The 21,411-nt window shown below is 48.1% G+C and overlaps 1 protein-coding gene across 1 annotated transcript in view; it reads right to left on the bottom strand.

The window, feature by feature from the left end:
* The window catches only part of IGSF3 (immunoglobulin superfamily member 3), a 95,898-nt gene that overhangs the window by 56,576 nt on the left and 17,911 nt on the right, over positions 1-21,411 (bottom strand). Inside the window, 2 exon segments of the mRNA XM_030471925.1 lie at positions 10,340-10,436; positions 10,438-10,715. Of these exon segments, the coding sequence (XP_030327785.1) occupies positions 10,340-10,436; positions 10,438-10,715 (375 nt within the window).

Below are 21,411 nucleotides of genomic sequence, written 5' to 3'. Positions count from 1 at the left end.
CTGCTCAGCACGTGAAGCAAACCCCTGCACTACCTGGGAGGAGCTGGAGGGAGTGGGAAAGGCCAGCCCTGCCAGGGCTTTTGGCTGGAGGAGGTGAGGGGATAGGCTGCCTTGGGACCAAAAGCCTACCTCTGAAGCACTAAAGCGTTGCTCTCCCTTTCCCACCCACCCGCAGCAGGCAGCCGAAGCAGGGCAGAGACCTTCTGATGTTTTAAACCACAATAAATCTCTCCCCCAGGATGCTCACTAGTAACACCTCCAAATTAGCAGGTAATGAGCCTGAATCAGAGGGGTCTCACTTAGTCTTCTGAGCCCTCATGAGGGTGAGACAGAAGTAGTAGGCTTTCCTTTCAGCTTTTGCGCTATCCTATCTGATAGGACAAAAAGGATCTGATGTACCACTGGTAATGCTGCTAGGAGCTTTTGGGTTTGTTGCTTCTCTGCGGTTTGCCCGAGCACTGGCCCCCACTTTGACTTCGTTTTGCTTGTTTTGTCATTTTTCAGCAAAATTTCACGCACCCACACCACAACGAGCACAGAGCTTTGTGCCACAGAAGCGGGCTGGCTCAGCAACAGGCACTGCACTACATGGGGACTCAACCATTCGCCACCACACCTAGTGCAGCAACACCACAGGCAACGTGAGAAAAGCATCAGCATCAACAGCAGAAACAGCTGCCCCTGCCTCTCAGGGCAGCAGACTGGCAGAAATGCAGAGCAGCCAAGTCTAAGGGGCTGGAACTAAAGAACAAATAAAGCAATCCTCCAGGGGAAATGAATTATAAAAAAATAAAAAATAAAAATAAGAGGAGGAGGAAGGAGTAAGTGTAGCACAAACCTCCCCAGAGAGGCAGCATGAAAAACAGGCAACATGGAACGTGACGTTTCCACCAGGAATCGAGTAACGGGCCGCTCCACTGCAGGATTTCTCAGTGCTGCAGCTGGCTGGAGCCATGGGGACCGTATTCCACTTTCAGAGTTCACTGAGCAATTGCTAAGGCAGGGGACGGGTGCCATATGTTACCAGCTGCGCTCACAGTTATCGCTTTCCCCATTTAATGCTGAGAGCCTGTTTGGAGGCACAGAAGCAGAGAAACCTGCACACTTCACGCCTCTCCCTTGCCACCCGGTATTCCGGTAACACTGCCAGGAATGCCAGCAGGCTGTGCCAGCAAGGCCAGGAGCAGGTCCAATGCCAGGGAGCCACCAGGCTGTCCTGGCCCCTCAGCCCTGCTGGTACCCATCACAAGGGGGGAGGCAGAAGAGATGGGTGCCCCTCAAACACCCTCCAGCGTGGTGGTCGATACAGCCGGAGGCAACCCCTGGCAAGCTGCTGAGCACGCAGGAGGCAGGTACCAAGCTCTGCCCATCCCACATTACAGCCCGCTGGCTCCACCACCTGCTCGCCCAACTAAGACCAGCTCCTTCTGGCTCTCCTTTTGTGCTCTGGCTTGCTTTGCATCTCCCAGAGCTTCTCTCTCCTCTGCATGTAGTGAGAGAGTAATCATTCTGGGGAAAAAAAAGAGGATGGGAGCTGCCCAGAACACACTGGGTGGAAATACTACTAACTAGTAAACATCTACTAACACTAGATGACCTTTTGCTTCCCATGATAAGCATGCAGAGCCTGACCTGAAAGAGTCCCCTCACATCAGGTTTACTTTCCTGAAAAAGATGGAGAGCCCAAGATTTGAACCTCGGGTCCTGAGTAGCCCACTTAAAATCATAGAATCAATTAGGTTGAAAAGAGCTTAAGGCCATCAAGTCCAACCTTTACCTCAGGACTGCCAAGCCCAGCACTAAACCATGTCACTCAAGGCCACATCTACACGTTTTCTGAACACTTGAGGTAGAGTTGGTCTTCAAATGCAATGGGATCTCTGGCCAAAGATTTTTTCCATCCTAGTTAAAAACCTTTGTATCCTTTACCTCATATCAGCACGTAACACACAGACATGATGGCAATATATACAAACAGCCTTACAGCACTGACCTCTTCTCAGAGAGATATTCTAAGAGGCATCCTATAAATCAAGACGACATTTAGGATGACCAAATGCCTCATTTTACCAGGAACTGGCAGAGTATATTGGAAGAGTCATCAGAACAAGTGAAAGGGGCACATGGGCTGAGTGTTGCTTTTGCAGCAGCTCCTTCCAGGGCAGCAGAGGACCCCAAGCCTTGCAGCCTCCAGCCTCACCAACACTGAAGAGGCAAAGGGCTTGGTGGAACAGCCAGTGCCACGGTCCCATCAACGTGAGACACGCATGCCTGAGTGGAGCCAAGCATGCCTGGAGCAGACGAGAGGGCAAGACTCCGAGTCTTCAGAAAAGAGGCTTTTGCAGGAAAGACTGCTTTAGTCTTCAAAGATCATTTCAACTGACTGGACTGATTTTGCTATTCAGGTTCAGCGCTACACAGAAACCTACCCATGCAAAACGCTGCAGCTCTTCACAGTCTGAAGGCAAGCCAGCATTTGGGCTCCTGCGCCTCCCTTCCTGACAAGTAAGGGACATAGATAGCCTGGAAGCGAGAGGGCTCGTTTTAAAGACCAGCCTAGATCTGCGAGCAGAGGGCTGTGCAATCGCCTGTGGCTGCATTCATTTACATTTTTAGAAATGCATTTTAGAACACATTTTTTCTTACAATGCAGAGGTACAAGAGTACAGACATGCATAAAAAGGGACGTGTATTCTTATTGTAATTCTCCTCCACGTGCTAGCTAAATTTAAAAAAGTACCTCTACCTCAAAAGGGACAATGTAGGGAAAAAAACATATGGAATATGGTGATGTGCCCCAAATGTGTCTAACACCAGGGCTTTGAGAAATGGGTAGGTGGACAGGAGGGGGGAAAGAAAGAAACACTTCCACAATGGAGAGCCTTCCCCACAAAGCATGTCACACCACCAAGAAGCCTGTGGTTTTGAGGGACAGGGCACGAAGGCGAGGGAGGGGAAAAAACTCAACAGCAAAGAAGGGGGAGAGTAGATACAATGGATTACCCATTTTTTCAGGCAGGTCTGCCTAAAATTTGTTCCACATCTCCTGTGCAGATAGAGGTGCAGAAGCGATGTCATTTAATGCAACAATAAGTAAAAATTAGGCAAGCAATTCCAACCGGAAAGAATGGGACATGGTGTACTGCAACAAAATTGTCATAATTTGAAGTGTTTAGCAGGAAAATATACTAACCGGGGATGAGATAAAGATACATAAAATAATGAGTGAACCTTGTCTAGCAATGCGAGGACACATACAGAGATTTCTGTTATAAGCTTTCAGCTGTAACATGAATGGTATCAACAAAAAAGTGTTTTAGAGAGCACAAGGAATAACTAAGCCCATGCAATTCATTGCCAGATTATATATGACTAAAGCCAAGATTCGAAAAAAGAGACAAAGACTGGAAATTCAAATAGGTCTTGGTGCCTTCCTCTTGCCATCAGGACTGTTACATCTGGAAGAGGCATGGAGCCTCTGGACTGGCTTCATGCACACCCGTGCCCAGGAGGCTGTAAGGAAGCAGCCCCTCGTGCCAGCTCTGGAGCTGCTGGCCACAGGGTTGCCTGCACCACCAGACCACCAGCCTCCTCAGCCTGGCAGTGCCGATTAGCCTCACTGCTTCTGCAAGGGCAAAACTGAGTGAGCTTAAGCAGCGATACTTCCAAGACATCAGAAATGGATAAGCAGGACTGGAGATGAATCCTATTCAGCATCATTACCAGGCAGAGCTGAAAGAGAAGCCTTTGTTTCTAACTCCCGCTATCTGAGGAGCTCGAAGCACTTCACAGTTATTTAGCTTAGATTTTATGAAAGGCTTGTATGCTAATTTTACCAGCTGGAATATGGTGAGGGAGACGGAGCGCGCCGTACCCAGGGACACGCAGTGAGTCGGCAGCATGGTAGGACCCAATGCCTGCAGCCCCCCACTGCTCCGTAGCATCAGAAACGGGGTACTCGGGTTTGCTGGTGCAATTCTCAGGCTGTACCCATAGGAACCGCCAGAGGTGAAATATGTTTACCCCTCCTCATTCCTCCCCCATTAACAGACAAACACTCCCTTTCCATCCACAGCAGGAACAGAAACAAAAAGCAGAGCAGCATAGGTCAAATTTTCTCTTCCAAGGCTACTACAAAGAGCTTTAGGCATGTAGAGAAGGACACTAAGAACAAAATACCCTAGTGTCTAGCTGCAAAGGACCACCTAGGAGAAGGTATTTGATTTTACTTTTTCTTTAATTTTTTTTTTAATGTCAGCTAAAGGGTAATTTGAAAGTGAAGGACATTTTACTCCTCTGGGGAGCTAATTACTGCAACAAGCACAGCCCAAACAGGCAAAGATGAATGTAACTCATAAAGCAGGAATTTGAACACCACCAATCCCGGAACTCGCTTTGGTTAACTGATGGCTTGGCCAAATAAAGCATACACATGCTTCATTGAGGTAGCAAAGTCACTGTGATGGCCTCAGAGAGATTAGGACATCTGCACTAGGATCTCAAATTCTCCTTTCATAGACCAGATGACAGCAATAGATAAACTCCTGCAATGTCTCTAAAGAAATATGAAATACAAAAAATGTGCCAGAAAGAAAAAAGAATTTGGGGATGTACAATAGGTCCTTGCTGTTCTCACCTGGTTGAGATCACCAATGTTATGCCATTATTTAGCACTGACATCCCCACTATATACTGTTTTATACCTTTCCTTAAATACCCTCTCTCCAAACTGCTGCCCAACAGTGGTTCCTACTGCACAGCAGCCCGATACGATTCATTATGGGATCATAGGACAATTCAGGATGGAAAGGACCTCGGGGAGGGGATGAGGTCTGTAGCACAACTATAGGTCAAGCAGGGTCAACTATAAGGTCAGACCATGCTGCTAAGGGTTTGATCCTGTTAGGTCTTGAAATGCGCCAGAGACGGAGCCTGTGCAACCCTCTCAGGGCAGTCTGAACTGCTCGCTTCCATTTCTGCCTGCTGTTGCTCATCTGCAAAAAGCCTGGTCCCCCCAGGACACACGTCCAGTGACAAACACTTCCCCTCGTCTCTCAGGAGGAAGAGAAAATGGCAGCATAGAAAGAAGACTCCCAAAGACTTCTATCAAAACCAGCAGATCCTTGTCCGCAAGACTACCACCTCTCTCTGACACCTCCCTCAAGCAAAGCCACCTTCTGCCCATCTGACAGCTGGAATAAACCAGCAGCCACCAAGGTCCATGCTCCTCACGTGAGCAGAGGTGACTACACTTGCGTTGGGTCCCCCCAGGTTCCCAGGAGCAGGCAGTGCTCTCCCATGGCAAATCTGTGACATGACTTCCCCGCTCTGCTCTGCGCACACGCAGATCACATATGGCAGCACTTCACAAAGAAGAGGAGAAGCTGCTGGTAACAAGCAGCAACAGCTGGTACAAGCTAATAAATTTCACATTTTTTTGTCTTTTTTGCCTGCTCCATGCCCTTTAGCTTTCCACCAACATTCTGGAGATTCTCGGTTGCAAGGTCAACAAGAGAGACCTGATTTCTTTTCTTCAATGCTCGTCTGAGACCTATGCAGCTCCCTCCCTTCCAGCACCAACCTTAAGTCTTTCTTCCGCCTCCCGTGTTGCTAAAGCCTCTCAGATGCACCCTACAGTTATCCTTCTTGCCATGGGCTTGCAGCTGGCCACACAGTCACATGCCACAGTGGACTCCTACCAGACACAATCTTAAAGACATGGTTAAACTACCCATGGGCTGAGTTCTGATCTGCAGACTCGGGCAGCTCAGCATTTGGAGACAGGACTCCTCCAAGCAGAGCTGCAGCCAGCTCTGACATGAGGCAGAGAGGCAGCCGGCTCTTCATACCACCAGTGTCCTCACCCACCACCGCTCCCAAGTCAAAACTTCACCACAATGGGGCTGCCAGCCAAAAGAACACACACCCAGCTCCTGGGAGCCATCACAGCCAGACAGGACCCAGGGGAGCAGGGCAGACATCAAGGCACCAGCCTACCTGGGCAGGGTGAGACCTAGCAGAGAGCAGAAGTGTGGCCAGGCTGAGAGGGTGAACAAGGGAGCCACTGAATACCACCACGCTAGTGCAGATCCTCTCTGCCCCCCTTTCACCTAAGCCTGGCAGGAAGGAAGGAGATGTCAGTGATCGTCCCTGCAGGCACTACCAGCTCCACAGCAGCTCCTGCCCTCCTCCAAGACAGCGGAGCCCGAGTGCTGCTTGTTTCTCAACTCTGCACCGAAATTGCTCCTTCTCACTCAGCGGTACCATGGAGGTTGTGGTCCCTCCCTCAGCCCACCCCATCCAAAACCCTTTCATTTGCTTTGCTTTAACTTGTTTAGGATTGATGCTGTACAGCTGTTTCCCACAAAATAAAAAGTACAAGAGCTGCCACCTCCTCAAGTGCTTTGAAACCTTTCCTCCTGCTCTGTCACTGCCTGTTCAAGAAAAACCTCAAAGCTTCATTTCTTCCATCAAATCACGTACTCTGAAAAAGAGCTCAACATTTGTGGGAGCATAGATAAAATAACACCGAGATAAAAGCCTGAAGCTTCTGAAGAGGTTATACCTGGGCCTCTTTGCTGTTATCAGGTACAGGCTGTAAGGGTACAGGCACACTAACAACTCGTTGCAGAGATATAGTGGAGTACAAATTTGCAGTGACTCACGAACTCTGAAGTAACTGCTGCGAGCTCACTTCTACCCCACAGCAAACACAAGTTTATTTACCCATTAACGTAAGTTGAGAAGCACAAACCGGCACCTCGGATTGCACAGCATCCCTGCAGCTTCACCACCTAAATTACTGCACAGAGATCTCTTTGTCCATATTTCAAGTGTTATTAAGACGAGGAATAATTCCAATGACAATCTGGAAAATACTGCTGCCCTGCCAGTGGTGATGCTATGTTACCGGGATGCTGCTTTCTTTCACCTGAAAATTCCTTGCTGTCCTTAACTTCTTCATAAAGCAATGAGCAGCCCATGTACTTCTCACAGCCAGCAGACTTTGTATGTGGGATAATCCTTTCTCATAATCAACCACAGTTCTACAACATCCTGAAAGGCTGCACCCATTACTTTTTCCCCTTTTGCCACCTCCCTCAGCACAAGCAATTCCATCTGAGTTGTCCTAAATTCTTCCTCCTAACACATCTTGCAGCCCAGGTATAACTCCTCCTTCCCAAGGATACAGCTCAGAAGGAGATGAGAATATGGGTAGTAAGATAGAAAGACTAATTTTTGAAGCAACTGAAGGAAATTGAAGACTGATGAAAAAGTTTAAGCCTTGATACACATTTCTTCCCATGGCAGAAGGCCTCTGAACCACGTTACTGGACTCATTCCTAGCTTCAGAGAGATTAACACTTGCACTGCATGCCTAAATCCAGATAAGAATCCCATGAAGTGCCTGAGGAGCACTTCTTAGTCCAGGCCAGAGACATCAGGTCCTTGGAGTGGTACTAGCTCCTGGCCAAAATCTCAGTGAATAAAAAGGAACCTCAATTGGAGACACTAGCCATGCTTGCTGTTTGTGAGGTGGATAGAACTGTACTTTCAAGCCCAACCAGCACATCTTTGAAGATGATGAGACATGTTTTAGCAGCTGAAAAATCTGGATGTATAGCCCTTGATGCTGCCCAGATGACAGGAGCAGAGGCACATACTGGTTGCTTCGCTGCCAGTCTGTCCCGATGCAGATAGCAGCCCCATGTGCTGCTGCACCAGTGTCCCATCCAGCTCCCCTAACACGTGGTTGTATTGCCTGGGTGAGAAGGAAGAACTTTTCCTTCATCTCTTCCCTTAAACACAGGACACACAACTCAAAGCTTCTCAGAGCAGCAAGTCTAGAATCAACACTGTTCCAAACACATCCATTTCACACATAAACGGAGAGAGTGGAGATGCTTACAAACCTGCCTCCCTGCAGGCTTTTGCTTGTTGCCAAAAAAGAGCCATTCAATCTAATGAGTCAATTAAAAATTCATAACTGGATGAAAGAAAAAAAATAAAAAAAGTTTTGTTTCTGTTTCTGAGAAAATGAGAACAATAACTCTCATTTAGCTCTTGTGTACCTCTTCTCGCTTATTGTCTACAGCCAACAAAGCCAGCCTGAAAAACCCATGACCTGTAGCTGAGAGCTGAAATGTCAGGGGATAAAAAGGTTGCGTGCTCTGCCCAGCCTGCAGAGAAGAGCCCCATTTCCCCAGCAGGACTTCAAGGTCCAACAGGGTTCAAGTCAACACCGCTCACATGAATGGGCTTGTTGTCCTACAGCTCATCACAAGGGGGCACTCTGGAAAAGTCAGTTTCCGTCAAGAGTTTGGTTAAACCACAGAAAACACCTACACAGATACACACGTTCAAAACACAAGTGACCTTAAGCCAACTTCTGAAGTGAATTTCCGGAAATGAATTAAGCTAAACCAAATTAGGGCCCCAAATTGTGAGCCGCAAGCATCCATGAAGGGGCATATGTGATTTAACTAATCCCACTAAAAGTACTTTAGATCTATCTTCTTTAACATCCCTGATGCACATTAAGCCCTGAAGCCAATATCCTCAAAACGCTATTCATGGTGTCTACGGAATCCCAGATCTTACACGCCTTGTACTTGTGCAAGTGTTAGGACAGAGAAAAAGCAACCAAGCAGCAAGCCCTGGGCCGGCCACCAAATCAACCAGGAGGGTGCTGGCTTCTCCATTCCCAGTGCCCTATAGCCATCACTCACACTGGCTATGCTCAACCCGCATCCCCCATCCCATCTGTGCACCACCAGCAGCTAACACGGGTACTCTCACTTGTTTTCAACAGCTTTCCTGCAAGAGCCCACAGGGTGCAGCTCACTGGCAGAGCAACCCGAGCCCCAAACCAGCCTGCCCCCAGGCACATTTTTCCCCACTGGGTGTTGGTTTTCAATGGGCTTTCACTCCCTGAGGTGACTTTTACAGCAGCAGTGCTGACTCAGTCCTGTTCAACTAAAGGGGCCAACCACAAACCCGGGCACCTGAAGCACATCACAGAACTACAAACAAACAAACCAAACCCACCAACAGAAAAGGGTATACAGGCATCTACCTCCCCAACTTCCTCACGGACATCAGATGGCACCCAAGTACGAACATGCACCCAAGCACGGGGCTTCACCTGGGAGAGTGGCTGGGCTGCACCTCTGAAGGGAAGAAGCCAAAGTACATGCAAGCTGAGGGCAAGAAGCCACAACCCAAAGGAGGTCTATTGGATTTAAACTTCACACCTTTACTCCTTTCACAATGGGTTTCCTGTGTCAACAGGGCCTGAACAGCCAACACCCTGACTAGCTAGTCTGGATAATACCAAAGTGGTTTCCAAACAGAGAACCTGCAGGCCCACAGAAGTCTTCCAAGGAAAGCAAGCCTGCTGTCTGTGGGCTTAAATTTGCTAGAGGGGTGGTCTCTGCTTGCAGAGGAGTTCTTTAGGAGTCCTTCAGCAAAGAGTTTGATGGAATCTATTTGACTTTTGTTAGCTGAGTTAGAGACTTCAAATCCAATCCCATTTTGAGACACAAGAAAGCAAGCTGAAGCTTGAAAAGGTCAAGTCGGCTTAGTCTGAGAGGTTGCTGTGGAAATTACTTCCAGATTTTAAAGAACCTGTTTTCAATTTTTTAACACAACAAAACAACCAAACAAACCCCAAACCAACTCCCCCCACGTTTCATCTACAGACAACTCAATTCAATCGGTGTGGTATTTTCAGGATGCGTTCAGCATTATCCTCTGATAAGAGCCTGAAGATGGAAGTGTTCAAAAACATGTAGATGAGGCCTTAGTGACACGGTTTAGTGGTGGACTTGGCAGTCTTGGGGTAATGGTTGGACTTGTTGACCTTAAGGTCTTTTCCAATGTAGTTGATTCTGTGACCTCTCTTGTTCCCTTTATATGCTGCTTGTTACATCTGCTCTCTTCCCCACTCCACTATTCACTACCTTTTGGCACACTCAGCTCTCTCCTCTGCAGCTTGTGCCATCTGGGGCAGCTTTCTCCTACATAAATCATTTCCACATTCCTTTTGCTTTCAGCCAGAGCTTCAAATGTTCCTCTCCCCAGCTATGCTGCCTGGCATCTCTTCTTTACAAGGGCCTTATTACTACAAAAAGCTTGATATCTCCTGTGCCTCTATATGGTGATTTCCTGCAACTCACACTACCCATGCTGCCTGCCTCTCTGCTTAGTCTTCTCACTGGTGTTTTTGCTGACACCTTATCTGGACTACACTTCACATGGAGGGGTTCATGGGTTCGTGCTGCATGTTGGCTGGGAGATGCCCCCTTGCCCCAGCCACGCTGCTATCAGGACGGCTTACCCACGAGGTTCATCTTGGCGCTGTAGCTCCCGAGTACCTCTCGTCGTGTGGCGTTGGCACTCGGTACTCGCCGGCGTCCCCGGTCCTGCAGGTCGGTGGATAGTGCGCAGGACGGCGTCCCCCTGCACCCGCTCCACGTAGATCCCGCGGCTGCGCACGCGCTGGGTGTAGATGGCGTAGGGGAAGGACGGGTCGACGGTGCTGACGATCTGCACCTCCCGCTCAGGGGCCGAGGGCAGGTAGATGGACCACTGGAAGTTCTGCTCCGACGGGCCCTGGTAGCCGCTCACCTTGCACCACAGCGTGATGTGGGACCCCTCCGTGCGGTAAAGGGGCCCTTCCTGCACCGCCACTTGCCGCTGGGCCAAGGCCATACCTGTGGGAAAGGAGGAGCCCAGCGTTACTTCCCAACAGCGCTTCCTCCTGGATGTACCCGTCCTACCCCTTTGGCAGCTGTGCTCAGCAAGGCAAGCCCTCATACCCCGTTATAAAGCTGGCACATTGGGCTCTAGCCCAGCACCCTCCCAGCTATGCTGCAACTTCCTTGCTGATTCAAGGGGAATGTTTTTTAAGGTACCCCTCTGAAAGAAGCAGAGTTGAGGTGACATAAAATCCTTCTTTGGTAGCAGTAAGAATCCAGGAACAAAAGATACCCCACCACATGGCAGCAAACCAGAAACTCAAGCTGGCAAGGCTTTGTTTTCAATACTACTCTGATTTTCCAACCCTATGACCCCGAGATCCCAGGAATGGGGTTGCTGCAGAAGGGCACTGGTGGCGGCACACGGATGCTCTGCAGCACCCTGGTGCATACGGGTGGCTGGGGAGATGCTGCTGGGGCTCCCCAATCCAGCAGCGACTCCCTCTTCTCTTGGCACAGCCCAGCCAGGCTGTCTTCTAGCAGGAGAGAGGCCCACGTGCAAGCCAGGAGGCCGCACATCCTTCTCCTTGGGTTTCCAGGCTACCCGACTGCAACGCCATGAGCATTTGCCCTCCATCAGCAAACCCACTGGAGGCTTGGCTGGGTCCAAAATCCAATTCTTTTTTCCCCCGAAACCCAGCACATCTTCCCCAGTCGCTCAGTTACACTTGTAAACGCATACAGGGAAATATAACGCTTCCAGCGCTGCCGTCCTCAATCTATTTGAAAGGAGTATATTTACTATATAACAAACCAATTAAAGTTAATGGAGGGACCGGCATATCAAATAACACTTACCGCCCCTGGCTGCTGGAAATCGAGACCAGTACCAGCCATTGTACACACGCAAACTCGCGCAGCACAGAACAAAGACAACCCGCACACGGCGACTGCGATCCACTGTATTTTTGCACAGATTACGGGATGGCTGGCCCTTGGGCTCATCACATTACCAGCACAGCCCTCCAGGGGCCAGATAAATTACAGCAATCTATCTTGTTTGTTGCTACATCAAAGGCTCGAGGTCTGGAGACCACGGGTGGTGTCATCGGTTATTGAGTTACCAGCAGCATGCGCACATGGCAAGGCCAATCACCCTGGCTTCTGTGACTGCTTGCTTGCCATCATAAAACAGCAATAAGCCGATTAAAGCGTGTCCTGCATAATCATGTTTGCAAATTTCCTCCTCTGTGCTTGCACACATGGGGGGGGGGGGGGGGGGGGGGGATGTCTGTATGGAGGTTCCCCCCTCTTTAGTTTTTGACAACAATGTTCAAGTCCAGAGACAAAATTAACCTTTCAAAAACTAGCAACTTGCAGGTAGAAGAGGTAGCCTGGCATCGGGAATTACTGACTCAATCCCCCACTCTGGACATGGATGTCCAGATAGGAAGTTTTTCTCCCCAGCCAGCCTGGACCAGAGCCAGGAGAGATGGTTCTTACCAGCTTAAAACAAATCGTGAAAAATGGGCTCAGCACATCCATCAGGCCATGCAGCTGAACAGATGGAGTGCAATTCAAACTATTAACTTGGGCTCAGCTTGCTGCTGCTCCAAATTATGTTTCTTTTTACTCTTTATGAAATAATCTGATTTAAGGGAGGAAACCTAGCATGTTCGAAACAAACAGGGAGAGGAACAACAGAGGCAAACACTCCCCCACTGTTTGCTGTACCAATCTCTTTTTCCTGGGGAAAGATACTACTAGAGACAACTGTCCTGGGTTCAGCTGTATTTTTCTCCTTCTTAGTAGCTGGTGCAGTGCTGTGTTTTCAACTTTAGCCTGAGAACAACGCTGATAACACACCGATGTTTATAGCTGTTGCTCAGTAATGTTTACTCCGATCAAGGACTTTTCAGCCTCATGCTCTGCGAGTGAGGAGGGGCACGGGAAGCCGGGAGGAAGCAGAGCCAGGACACCTGACCCAAACTAGCCAAAGGGGTATTCCATCCCACAGCACGTCATGCCCAGTATAGAAACTGGGGGGAGCTATCCAGAATGCCCAGATTGCTGCTCGGGGCGGGCTGGGTATCAGTCGGCGGGTGGTGAGCAATTGTATTCTCTCCCCTTGTTCTTTCTCTTATCGTTATTGTTATTGGTGGTAGCAGTGGTGGGTTTGTATTATACCTTAGTTACTGGGCTGCTCTTACCTCAGCCCAGGGGAGTTACATTCTTCTGATTCTCCTCCCCATCCCTCTGGGAGATGGGGGGGAAGAAAGGGGGAGGAGTTAGCAAGCGGCTGCGTGGTTCTGAGTTACCGGCTGGGCTCAAACCACAACAACAACCAACACATTTAAGGTGCAGACAGGCTTTTCTCTCACCCAGTAAAGGCCAAAGGACAAAGCAAATACTACAGCCTTTGAAGTGAATTGTTTTTAAAGCAGCAGGAAGGGCAAGATCTTTATTGCACACCTAAATAGAGCTTGTAATGCAGTTCTTGTATGCACATGTAGCCTTGCTACAGCATACAAACACCGTGCATACAATGGCACAATTAAAATTGCACCGCAAGGCAAGCATGCAGCAGTAGGAATCTAAAGTTGTACGTAACACCCATTCAGGCATTTCTCGGCTGAGCACACAACCTTGTTTTGCAGGCTTTTAATGCCTTTTACATAGGAATTCTTTGAGGAGTTTTCCAATTATCCAGTTGAAAATCGTAATTTCAGCAGAGGCATGTATTGGACCTTCCAAAGCTCGCTGCCAAGATCACAACCTCGAGGACCCACAGCGCAGATCTCTGATGCATGCAGCCTTTTGGTAGATGTCAAATCCCACCACCCTCATGGCTAGCACTATGCGGGGCTTCCTTCTTCCATTGCCGGTGGTCTAGGGGACCTTGCCTGTATGTAATGTTACAGCCTGGAGCCCTGCTCCAAGTTCAGAAGAGACTCACTTTCCTTCTCTCCTATTCCCTCTTGCGCTGGATTGCTGAACCTTCCGGATCCATCCAAAAGTGAGAGGCAACAGCCAAAGAACTCCTTGCTTCCTGTCTGGCTCCAGGAGCCCAGGCAGCTGAGGGACAAAAGAAGCCAGCCCAGATAAAGCCCTGCCCAGCTCCAGCGAGGAAGGAAGACAAAGCAGTCGGGGTTTTGCTTCAACTTGCAGCAAGTTGCTGTTCAGCCTCTGAAAGGCCAGACATGGGCTGGATCTCCAGAGGGGCAGGGAGCAGCACATCCACAATGCTCTTCCCCCTGCCTGGCTGCAAACTCCTGCTCCAACACAGATGGGCACAAATGCTTTTCAACACTTATAAAAGCCCACACAGCAGAAGCAGAGATACTTCTCCATTAAATCATTTTGACTGAGAAAAGGAAGAAGAAAAACAATCAGCCCGAGACAAACATCCACCACGACAAGTTTTCCCCTCAAACAGTTAACTTTCACAGTGAAGGGTATTTGGCAGTTTTCAAGCTCTGGGAATTGCTGTACCCACAAACACGCAGTATCAATAAAAGAACTGCATTTCTTAACAAGCAAGCATTCTGATTAACAAAAATAATGTGCCTGAGATCCCATTTTCAACTCTTATCTTTCCCTCTCAAAGTGAGTGAAGAGCTCACTGGAGGAGGAGCTGTGTGCTCCACACCTCCCCTAGGACACCCAGGAGACAGTTATGGTGGCATTTGGCTGGTACTGCACTGGCACAGCTGGCTTTTAATTGCAAATCCAATATAATTTACTGACAATGCAAGGGCCGATACGGAGGAGGTAGCAAGCAAAGAGCTACTTTAAAATTAATAAGAAATGATAGGCTTGTGCATCTGTTGGGTTGTTTTTTTTCGAAAGGGAAAAAATCCCCTGCAATAAGGAGGAAGCGCTCCCCGATCTTTATCCCCTACAGATGAGGGCTATTGTCCCAGGCTTCTGAGCTAAGAGCAAGGCAGCTCTCATTGCTTCCGCTGGCTTATCTACCTCAAAGGCCTCGTTTGGGAGACAGGAGGTGCATGGGGGAAAGAGGAGGTGGCAGTGGCAAGAGGGGATGGTGCTGCTGGGCCATGCAGCAAGAGGACCATGCAGGACCCAGGCACCAGCAGATGCCTGGTCCCTGCACCTCCCCTTCGCCAGCCCGCCCAGCAGGCTCCAGTGCCTAGGTTAATGTCATGTGAAGCAGCTCTGTAAGGAGAAATGCACTGTCAGAGTCACCTGGCCATTTGTGTCTCCCTTGTCACATCACAGACAGAACTTCAGTACTTCTCCATTTAATCTACAGGCACGAAAGGAGCATTGAGTATCCCTGCCAGCCAGGCATCTCACCCAGAAGTGCTGTAGCTCAGCTTCTGAGTACTCTTTTGTCTTTGCAAAACCCACACGCTCCCAGCAACATCAGCTGACTGTGGCAAGATCTGACCTTTCCATGGGGAGACACGAGACCTCAGAACTCAGGTTTTCCATACACGACTGGTCATTTCATGTGCCCGATCTGAAATACTTTGCAGATGCCACACTTCAGACACTAACTCTTTGGGAAGGAGGTGGACCTTCAGGTCGTTCTGAAAAAATAGGCATGCAGAATTGTATCAAAGAACATTGATTCAAGACTTATGGCTTAGGTGAGTGTAATGAAAGAAGGGATGGCCCTGCACACAGAAACTCTGCCACAGCATTGACACACCAAAAGAATAAATAAGAATCAGGGACAGAACGACGAGGAACCTCTTGCACAAACGTTCTCCCATCTCTGACGGTGTGAGTTATGCCTGCACCACACCCAGAAGCACCAGAGCAAGTCACATCAAGGTATCTCAGATATCAATAATCACTGCCAGTAGACCTTTAATCTAAAAGAGAAACTTGAACTCTTAGAAGGAGTATTATCCTGGGTCTTTAATCAGCAGAGAGCAATTAAGAAAAGTCTGTTTTCCCGTATCTTCCAGAAGCACAGGGCTCACAGTGCTGAACACCAAATGGATTACACAGCCTTAGGGAATGTTTCTACCCCTGCTGCTCTGCAGCAGTTTTCCTTCACTTAGCTCTAAAGCGGCATTTGTCAATAACTGATAATACTAATCCTAAGTTTCCTTTAAAAATTACTTTGTCCCTTTTTTTGGCAGAAAACATTTCCAAAGAGATCCCTCTCCCTGTCCCTTGCACAAATACACAGCACATATTTGGGGTCTTTTGTTGCCACTAGTGTTTGTTTCATTTATAGGTGCTCCTGAGAAAGTGTTGGAAAAGAGCAAGAACAATGACAGAACACAAGGGAATTACTTCTACGTAAGAAGTAATGGAGCAGGTGAGGACTCTGGCCTGGAAAAACCGTGACTTTAAGAGGATCTGGTAACGGTCTACACAAATATGTACGCCATGGAGAAGATGGACAAGAATTGACCATTTACTATCTCTTCTATTTCAAAACCTAACGGCCATCAACCAAAACTGGTCAGATTCAGTTTTACAAGTAAGGCAGTTCTTGCAGCTGCACATAGCAGACCTGGGGATGTCCTTGCTGACAGATGCTGTGGATATGTAAAGTTTACATGGGTCAAAACATGTGGGACAAGACCCTGAAAGAGGAGTAGTAAACAGATAGATCAAATCTGGTTTGGGAGGCTCCCAGAGCAACCTATAATTGCACAGCTGTCTGCCCACAGCTTTTTGAGACGTGATACTGAGCTAGGTAGAGGACACTTGGTCTGAACCGGTACAGCTGTCCTCATGCCCTACATAACCTGTGTCATGGCAGACCATATTCTTCAGCCATACATATGCATTGGCTATACTACAATAGAAGGTTAAAAAAAGAAAAAAGACACCATTACAGCTTTTTCTCTGTTCTGAACATGCCCAGCTGAACTGATTCCTTCAAAACACCCCCAGAACTGAAGCGGGAGCCAGTACCCATATGCAGGGAAGGGAAGGAGAGCGTGCATAAATCCTATTTGGCTGTGACAAATTAGCATCTGCAGCAGACCACAGGACCTGGCAGAAAGTCTCCAGTAATGAAGACGATTCAGACACAAGTGCTAAAGAGCAGTTACGCTAAAGTGTCTACTTCCTAGCTTGAGATGCGCTCTGGGCATCCACAACCCAAGAGCAGGTGCAAGCACCAAGAGCATCACAAGCCATGGCAACTGCTGACCTCCTGCAGGTCCGTGGCTCGCTCAGGAGCCAGGCTCGCCACCCGGCTGGCCCTTGCTCTCCAGCTCACAGCATGGCACGGTTTGAGGTGAGGCAAGTGCCAGCACACTCTTCCTCCGGCTGCGCTCAGCGCCTTCGGCCCTGGCCCAATGCCATAGGAGGCAGCAGGCATTCCTGCACCCCGCTCTGACCGTGGGGCGAGGAAAGGAGACTGTGCCCACAACAAGGCAATGGTTTTCATCCAGCCCAAGGGTGCTGTTGCTTTATTAGCCAGTGATGTTAATTTGCGGCTTCCCCCTGCCTCCCATACACTCATAACCCACCACAAACAAGGACAGCAGCACTGTGGGGCAATGCCACAGCCAGTGGCTCACAGGCAGTGGGCAGTAGGGAACAGCAGGGCAGGCAGAAGCATAGAATCACAGAATGATTTGGGTTGGACCCAAGAAAGACCCAAGTTGGACCAAAGAAAGGGACCTTTAAGCTCATCTAGTTCCAACCCCCTGCCAGCGGCAGGGACACCTTCCACAGGTTGCTCATAGCCCCATTCAATCTGGCCTTGAACACTGCCAGGGATGGGGCAGCCACAGCTTCTCTGGGAACCCTGTGCCAGTGTCTCACCACACTCATAGTAAAGGATTTCTTCCTTATATCTAATCTACATCTCCCCTCTTGTAGTTTAAAGCCATTCCCCCTTGTCCTACCATTGCATGCCCTGGTAAAAAGTCATTCTCCAGATTTCTTATAGGCCCTTTTTAGGTACTGGAGCTGCTCTAAGGTCTCCCTGGAACCTTCTCTTCTCCAGGCTGAACCAGCACAACTCTCTCAGCCTGTCAGAGCATCCTTTGAACTGCAGGAGTTCACGCGTTGGCTGCTTTCACAAGCTAACAGGGCGCACACAGCTAGCTGTACCCCAGCAAGCAGGGCTCCCCTGCAACTTGCTCCTCTTCAGTGTTTCTATCCCCCTACCCCAAACCAGGAGCATTGTGCCCTGCACAGGCCTTTGCTTCCAGCGAGTTGTTTAAGGACAGTCAATATCCTCTCGTCTCACGTTCCGTCTCAATTCAGCTTAATTTCTCAGTCTCCCTTGGGCATAATGCTTCCCAGGGGATGGCCCTTCCTTTCTTCCTTCTGTCTCTCAGGGAAGGCACAAATGGCTCTTGCCAAGACCAGCCCGTTACTTAGCTCTGCTGCGGAGTCCAGAGAAAAAGCAGGGACTGATGTGCACAAAACAGTGTTTTGTTTCAGAAGGCTCTTCCAAGCTCACCATTGTCCAGCCACCGAGAACACTTCCCCAAGCAGCTGTCTTACTTTTCATCAGCTGAAGACTAACGTAATTTCTATGGGAGACTCTGTCCCAAGAGGCAACACCAAAACAGAGACTATCTTCTGGCAACACGCACCTGCTATTGCGTGAAGTCTCCTGTTAATGCACAAATAAAAATCAGGTTCAAGCCTAATTTTTGCACAAATGAGTCACAGCAGGGACAATCTCTGTACACTGCAACCTGCTGCCAGATGGAAAACAACCATGCTATCAGAAGAAAACATGTGGTAATCCTCCTTCCCCCCCCCCTTATTACTGTAAAGCCTCATTCTGGGAAAATACAGTATTTTGTTTGTTGTATTTTTTGTCATGCCAACAGAGTTCAGCGTTCTGAAAGGCTGGCTGGAGCCACCTGCAGAACAGCTCTGTCCCTATTCTTCACCCTTTGCTTTGATGTTTAAATCGTGCTACCAAGAGTGTCTGATCCCCTATCCTTCCTCCTCTTCCACTCCTGCCACCATCCCACCACTCCCAGCACATGAACTGTCCTTCCTGAACCGATTCGAAAAGCTACTCATTCCTCATTCAAATTCCTCCCACTGCTGAGCCAACTAAGGATGGCTAAGTAGACAGGTCAGCCAGGAACAATTTATACAATAATTGGTATGGAAATATCACAATCAGCAGGGAAATATCAAAGCACGGGCAAACGAGACAGGAGCAGCCAGTGAAGCTCTTTGTTCTTCCAACACAACTGCCTTCACTCATCTCTCCTAGCTGCTCCGTCACACAGCCACTCACTTCCACAGCAGATGTTTACTGTCTCTTAAGGAAAATGTTTTCAATAAATATGAAAGAGGTGACATTTCTTTTAATCACCATAGATTGTTGTGGCCTGTGACTGGCTTCCCAAGTTCTGACTGCAACAGAGGTCTTCTACCTCTGCTATAATTATGCATCCAGTCAGACATCCAAACCCCTTGCCAAGATCAGAGCCATTTTTCACTCTTGGGTTCTTCTCAGATCTGGTCCTTATATTGACAGACGACTCCCTTACTTTCCCCAGTACAGCATTGGTATTCTACAGTCGCACAGCGTTAAATGTGATCTGCCCTTGTGATTTTTTTTTTTAAGCAAACCTCATACTATATGGATGTCACATTCCTCTAACTGCTTCTTCTCTGTGTCTGCAATTAGGCACGTTACATATGCCAGTTTTAACATTGCCGTAGAATGGCGTATTCTTGAGCCACAGATCATCTCTATTACTACCATCTTTAAAACTTCTAAAAATGGTGGAAGGAGGAAGTTATAATTCATTAGCTATGTTGGACACTGAGAAGACAAGAAACAATAGGCTTGTACTTGAACAGCAGAGATGCAGGTTTGACATGGGGGCTAGGTGTATTTTTAGCTTCCCAGAAGCAAGGAACATGAGGCATCAGAGAGACTGCTTTGTGAGACCGAAGCCTCTCGCACTACAGTTCCCTCTGACAGACCTTTACCTTCTTCAGGAACATCGCAGGTGGAAATGAACCTGCCCCAGAGGATGCACGACACAAGATCTCCCTGCTTTTACAGTTCTACTGTTCTCAATCATCCCATCAGAAAGTAGATTTAAAGTTACCTGGCTGCACTAAAGTCTGAAACTCCTCTTTAATCTAGTACAGCTTTACTTTGAAAAGTTACAGAGCCAAGAGTCCAGAAGCCAGCCACGCTTGTGGTCAGAGACCCATATTAACAAAAGTAAGGAGGATGCCAGGGCAGCTGCACACAGCTCCCTGAGCTCGGAACCTCATGATGCTCAGCCTCTTTACTTCACACAGTCTTTGAAGAAGCTGGTGGATCAAGGTATATCTGATGTAAAAGGTGAATAACAATATATGCTAATGTATGAAGGAAAGACTGAGCTGACTGTAGTGCTGGTTCAGATTCGTAATGGCAAACGACTATATTTGTGTAACACACCTACTGCTTCTTACAGTTTGACTATTTTCCTGCAAAGCTGCTGAGAAAAAGGTCCCTTATAATCTGCAATCTTTGTACTCCCTGAAGGGGATACCAGTTTGACTAACCCCACAAACCAGCAGAGAGTTCCAGTAGTGCTATAGGCTCTTTTCTGCACTTAAGGTAGAGCCCATCCTGTGAATCTACTTGATCAACTATTTCTCTTCCTCCAAGGTCAGAACAGAACCTTCCCAGCCCTTTTTCAACTCTCAGATCAGTATGCTCTTCATATACCATACCATCATTACTCTTATTACGGGAAAAACATGCAAGCAGAAGCTCCTTGGCAGATTATACCTATATTGGGAATGTGCAGGCAGGAAGTGTTGGTTTACCCACGCACTACTTCTAACTCAAACTGCTCCTTGTGTCTTATCCTCAGGAGTTTCTTCTTTCCTACAGCCCTCTGAATGCATGCCCTAGCGACTCACATCACTACTGCCAGTTCCAGGTCTGGCTAAGCACAATACACAGCAGCATTTATAGCGGCCTGCTGGAATGCCCAAGGCAATGCCTACTTATATATTTTCCAATGAAAAGCAATGATGACTTCATTACTGCCTTCCCGGCCTGAGCTTTGAATCTGTAACCACAGGTGCTCACTGTGAGATTTAGTGTAGACCTGCACAAAAAGCGAAGTCTCCCAAGATTCCTATGTATGTTTTTTCTTCTGTTCTCTTAGCTCTTAAAATACATATAAGGACACATAATTTACCCTGGCATCTGTAGTACCACTCCCAGACCTCTAAAAGAGTCAGCATTGTCGTGCTAGTATGAAAGCATCAACACTTATTTCAGACTACTGAACTCTTTAGCTGGTATGCGCTCCCAGCCTATCAAGAGCAGTGGGGAAAATGAAATTGTTCGAGCGACGAAGCTAGGCAGGAAATTTCTGACATAGTTCATTATGCCCTGCAGCCTCTATATTTCTTTTTATTACGGTTCTTTAGTCTTCAGGTCCTACATGTTCAACAGCCAGGGTCACTCTCAGAACTGTCAAACGTTATTCCCCGTGCGATCGCTCGCTCTCAGACAGCAAGAAACTTCATTTTGTTTCACAGTCAATAATGTTTTAATGTCACTCCTTTCTTTCATTTTCCTGCGTGCTCTGCAATCCCTCCCAATATTAAACAACTGAATGCTCCTGTTATTGCTGTAATTCACCTCGTAACATCCCAGATGCTTAAAATACTCTCCCAGGAAAGAGTGTAGAGTCCCAAATCTCACCTTCACATCATCCTTGCCAAAAGGAAACAGCACTTACTACCCAGCCTTTCATTAAAGGAATTCCCTCTT

This window comes from Strigops habroptila, chromosome 2, assembly GCF_004027225.2.
Source record: "Strigops habroptila isolate Jane chromosome 2, bStrHab1.2.pri, whole genome shotgun sequence".
NCBI lineage: Eukaryota > Metazoa > Chordata > Aves > Psittaciformes > Psittacidae > Strigops > Strigops habroptila.
This window is presented reverse-complemented; position numbering and strand designations above follow the sequence as displayed.